At 45.3% G+C, this 5165-nt stretch overlaps 1 protein-coding gene across 1 annotated transcript; it reads right to left on the bottom strand.

Annotated features, from left to right (window-relative positions):
- On the bottom strand, positions 1-4947 carry LOC145393540 (uncharacterized). Its single transcript, XM_080267690.1, has 4 exons — positions 4885-4947; positions 3017-3195; positions 1161-1425; positions 1-322 (listed from the first exon to the last, which is right to left on the bottom strand). Exons 1-4 carry the CDS (start codon positions 4945-4947, stop codon positions 65-67), a joined length of 765 nt encoding a protein of 254 aa, XP_080123816.1. The 3' UTR covers positions 1-64.
- Positions 4948-5165: the final 218 nt, after the last annotated feature.

Here is a 5165-nt window from a genome sequence, read left to right as displayed (position 1 = left end):
TTTAAAACAAGTCGCCAAAAAGAGGTGCGAGAAAACCTCTAAATCCTGCCAAGGCTACGACCCCCTAAACTGGCAGGGCCCCGGGTAACACAGGCCTGTCGTTGATGAGAGGCGGACCCACGATCTCATTAGTGGTGCCGGGCTGGATGACGATAGGGTAGACGGCTACGGGGCGACGCGGGGCCTGGCGCAGCTGTACGTCGGTAACGATAGCCAGGTTGTTGTCATCCAAGAAAGTGCTGATCCCGTCACCGCTGGGCAGGGTCGCTTCTACACCTGTTAGCAAGAGGGCGCCGTATGGAACAGCTAGGTCTTCTTCTTGCTGTCCTTGCTGTAGAAGAAGAAAGGGGGTTAGATTAATGCCTGTCGAGGGCATAAGGATAGTAGTATACCATAAGGACTGGCTAGTTCTCCTCCTTGCTATTGTTGCTGCTATGGAAGAAGAAAGGCTACGCTTATGGCTATCAGCCACACTAGGGCCATTAAGCCTGGCAATCAAGTTATACTAAAATTACAATCTTATCCTAGAACACGACTAAAGACACAAACTTTTTTGTACAATAAAGAAAGAACACAAGGCTGAGATATGGTGCAAAACATGTCCTCTCTAGAGTAGATTTGTGCTTATCAACTGCAGTAAGGTTATTGAAAAAGCAGACTATTATTTTTTTGCTGCGTTTCAGTCTTCCCCCAAACACGATTAATATTATATGCAGGAAGATATTACATGCAGGATGATATTACATGCAGGATGATATTACTGTACATGGAGGTTGATATTACGTGCAGGTTGATATTACGTGCAGGTCGATATTACATGCAAGTATCCACACAGAAGAGAAACAAACTTTGCCTAACAGTCTTACCCGGGATCTTACCTTGGAACATCATCCACAACAGTCCATCTTAGGTCCAGGGTTCCCAACTGTACTGATGAGGGAACATGTGAGGGAAGAGATAGACTTTACCTAACAGTCTGGTCGGTCCATTTCCTTACCCCCTGTTACTGTAGTGGTTGTTGCCGTTGTGGCTGCTGTTGCTGAGCCTGTTTTAGAACCGGTCGGAGGTCTGACTCTTGTTGCTGTTGCTGAAGCGTTAAGAGGGGGAAACAAACTTTACCTAACGGTCTGATCGGTCCATTTACTTACCACTTGCTGTACCTGTTGTTGCTGTTGAGGTCGCTGTTGCTGAGCCTGTTTTAGCACCAGGCCCAGGTTTGATTCCTGTTGCTGTTGCTGTTGCTGAAGAGGGGGAGCAGCGCCCCCCGGAATGGCGTCGCCCATAGCGCGGTACCCCTGGGGCCCCGCGTCATAGGATACGTCCACAACCTTCCCCTCCGGAGTCCTGTATGCGTATCGTCCCCTCACGCTGCCGCTGGCGTCACGTGACTCTACGCGCCAGTGGTCGGGACCCTGGTAGCCGAACCTGAGATCAAGGAAGCGTAGTTAAGGTGTCAGTGGAGAAAATATCGAGGGGATAAAACTATACGCAGTTTCATATTTCTTGGTGAAAATGCCCTGCACTTTTGTCAGACTTGGACTTTCTTCGGGCATAAAAAAACAGACATTTGTGTGTTGTTCTCAGTGAATTGAAAAGAGAGAGAGGTAGAGAAATAGGGAGGTTGATGTGTTAATATGAGGGAGGAGGGAGAGAAAGAGGAGGGAAAGGCGATGAGACAGGGGGGTGTGGGAGAGGTGAGGTCGAGTGTGTGTGTGTGTGTGTGTGTGTGTGTGTGTGTGTGTGTGTGTGTGTGTGTGAGAGAGAGAGAGAGAGAGAGAGAGAGAGGCTTACCTTTTCTGGAGAGGAGTCTGGAGGTGATTGTCAAGAGAGAGATAATTAGAGGGGAGGTGGCATGTAAAGATGGAGGGAGAGAGACCTTTAATGAGTGTTGTGTGTGTGTGTGTGTGTGTGTGTGTGTGTGTGTGTGTGAAATGAAGTCATCCCTGGAGGTGTATTTTACCTAGAAAACATGTATAGGTGGCGTGCATATATACCTACAAACCCCCCCCCCCAGAAAAAAATCTAGATCAAGGTGTTTAAAATCCACGACCTTATTCTTAAACATTCATTTGGCAAGGAGAATGCAAACCTCTAATTTCTAACTGGTAATTATGGAACATTTATAATTATATGAACTGATCAGACTACGTTTCATTTTTCAGGGTGTAGTCAACAGCGGTAGAGAGAGGCCGGGCACGTTTCATCTTCGTCACGTGTTTCAGAAATCATCGTAAGAAAGTTTCGGCTTGTCTTCAAGGTTTAAGGTTGCAGCGTCCCGTCCTTCGAGCCTGAGCAGGTCAGACAGATACTCAGCCAGACGAGACGAAAACCATTCCCTTCCTACTTCGTGGGGTGTAAAGACAATATTAGGTACCTGCGCTGATACATGCATACGAGTACATACGTAGATACGTACATGCATACACACATATATTTATCTATCTACTTACCTATATATCTATCAATCAATCAGTATATCAGTCTATCTATCGATGTACCTTTCTGTCTCTCTGTCTCTAGGTATATGTATACATACCCGCGTGCATACATGAAGTGACACACGGAATTTCCAGCGGGGAATACCCAAGTGGTCAAACACGGAGCAGATGCAGCCATTAACCTTGCACTAGGGTGACGGCTTTTTAGTGCTGGTACCGTCATATGATATTATTGCATCGTTTCAGACCAAGGACGTACTTTTTATTCTATTTTTTCCCTTGGTATCTTCACCTGGTTTTATTTGGATTAGAATAGACTTTTCGAACTGAAGGGGTTAGAGGCAGGCTTCATTTACCCTTTCACTTATAAAGCTCTTTCGAAAGTTGGAGGAACTTTTTGTGGTGGAGGTCAGACAGTGGAACAAGACTCCATTGCAGTGAAGTGAAGAGCTAAAATAAGAAAAGAAAAGCGTTTGGAGGATGTAGGAGTAAAAAAACATGCTGGGCAGTTAATTTGTTTGCACACACACACACACACACACACACACACACACACACACACACACACACACACACACCTGTAGCTGCCATCAGGTCTGTTCCAGGTAAACATATCAGAGGTGGCTGAGGGTATGCCGGAGAGAATGTCCAGGGGTTGGTCTGCCTGTCTGTGCTCGGCAGGAAAGTGCTGGGAGAGGGAGGCCGCCCACACGCTGCCCACACCCGCCCACGCCACCACCACAGCCACCCATGCCACCTGGAAGAAAAGGGCTGGATTAATTTTCTCTTTTGATGCAGCAAAGAAAATTCCAGAATTTATTTTATGTAAAGGAAAGCACACACACACACACACACACACACACACACACACACACACACACACACACACACACACACACACAAATAAAAAAATACAAGCCTTCTAAAATTTTACCTTTCAAAATAAGTAGAATGAAACAGATCCAGTATCAAAATTCGTTAATATAATGATACCTGAACATATTGCGTTTAATAGAATATAAGTCATAGCGAGAGAATAAGACAAAGGCGAACAATCCTAGAGTCGACCCCCTGTGCATAAGAATTACTAAGAAAAGCGGTAATAGCCAGTCCAATAATACAATCGGCATCAAAAGTTTTCTCGCCTTTCTTGTGTTTCCTCTGATTTGTGGCTGAATAAAGTCTTGAGTGTCAGTTGCTGCGGATTCACCACAATGGTTTTATATTCCATGGAGAGAAGAGCAGGAAAGGCGACAGAATTTTGATGCCGACTGTACATGTTTAAAATTGTAGGGGCCCGAAGCTAGGCAGGACATTTAAGGGTAGACAGAGGACTGGCTTAAGCCCTTGGTAGCAGTGCATGATGGAAAAGGAACCCAAGCGTAATACAATACCAATCACCGAAACGCAACCTGTATTTATGGCCACTGATCGATCCAGCCTATGAAGTAGTCGTCAGCGTAATAATGTCGGGTTAGAAATATTTTTCCACTACACGTTTTTTTTTTTTTTTTGGGGGGGGAGTAAGGCGCTGTCTTTTTAAAGTTGTATACGTTCTGTCTAAAATACTAGGGAAGCTTCTAAAAATAATAAAAGTAGGGAGTTATTGTGTTATCCTATGATGCGATTGGCTATGAAATGAGAGCTACTGCATTTTTTCACTCTTATGTTGTTTGACGATGGGTGGGTTGGATGTGAGTGAGAATGACAGGGTTTTAGAGTCAACAGAAACAGAAACGAAAGAGGTCGTGATAGAAGGAAGAAAAATATGAAGGAGGTCACGACCCTTATCTTTACCAGGCCTTATGTGGATCTTCAGTCAACTTGTTTCGCCCCCCCCCTCCCATTTTTTAAATCCTATTAAATGTATGGAATTTTGCTGATACTCTAAATTCTTACTTTTTCTTGCCACTGCAGCTTGACCAGAAAATGGCAGTAATTTGGTTTGTTTTATATTTTCTAAATATTATGAGTTATATTTGTGAGGGTTATGGTTGCGTGTGGCTGCGTGTGGAACAGGTTGGGTTGGGTAGCCTTGAGAACAAGTCAGGCAGGATCGGCAGCAGGGGAGAGTGTCCACAACAATGATCATCTCACCACCCTGCGAAACGAGACCATTTTCTTCCCACTTCCATTTCGATTGCAAAGACGATTGCATGTACACAGGTGCCTAAACAGTACAGTGTGGACGCCGCCGCTAGGGTTGAAGCATGGAAACATGATGAAACATGGAATCACGTTTTATCTATAGTGGTCATATAATTTAGGTAATTTATAATGGCAGGGTGCTGGAGAGGGACGCCTGCACGCGTTGCCACCGATGTAACCGAATGGTGGAACTGGCCTGCTGTACAAACGTCAGTCACCTCCCTCCCTCTGTCGTAAAATAAGGATGGTGAACTGAAAGGAGAGGGTAAATCCAGCCTTCACCTCATGGGTTCTGTGCAGGTGAGTCTGGGGCCACAACAGCATCAAGGGTACCTGCAGAATACCACCTGGATGCGGCCATTGCGCTCATAATCGTTCCAGCATCAAAGGTCGTATTCTGCTGGGATTGGGTGGCTATCTGACTCCTCTTATTTAGAATACAATGTGGTCCATTTCTAGCACTCCTCGTCCATTCTCTACGCAATTTTTCCCGTATTGCAGGGACGTCTTAGCGAAAGGTATGAATGTGTATATTGGATTATATCCTACTCCCACTACCGCACCCACGCCCACACCAGC

This window comes from Coenobita brevimanus, chromosome 24 (genome assembly GCF_032717465.1).
Source record: "Coenobita brevimanus isolate Jiangsu-jjx chromosome 24, ASM3271746v2, whole genome shotgun sequence".
In the NCBI taxonomy this organism is placed as follows: domain Eukaryota; kingdom Metazoa; phylum Arthropoda; class Malacostraca; order Decapoda; family Coenobitidae; genus Coenobita; species Coenobita brevimanus.
Note: the sequence above shows the minus strand (reverse complement) of the source record. Positions and strands in the feature narration are given on the sequence as shown.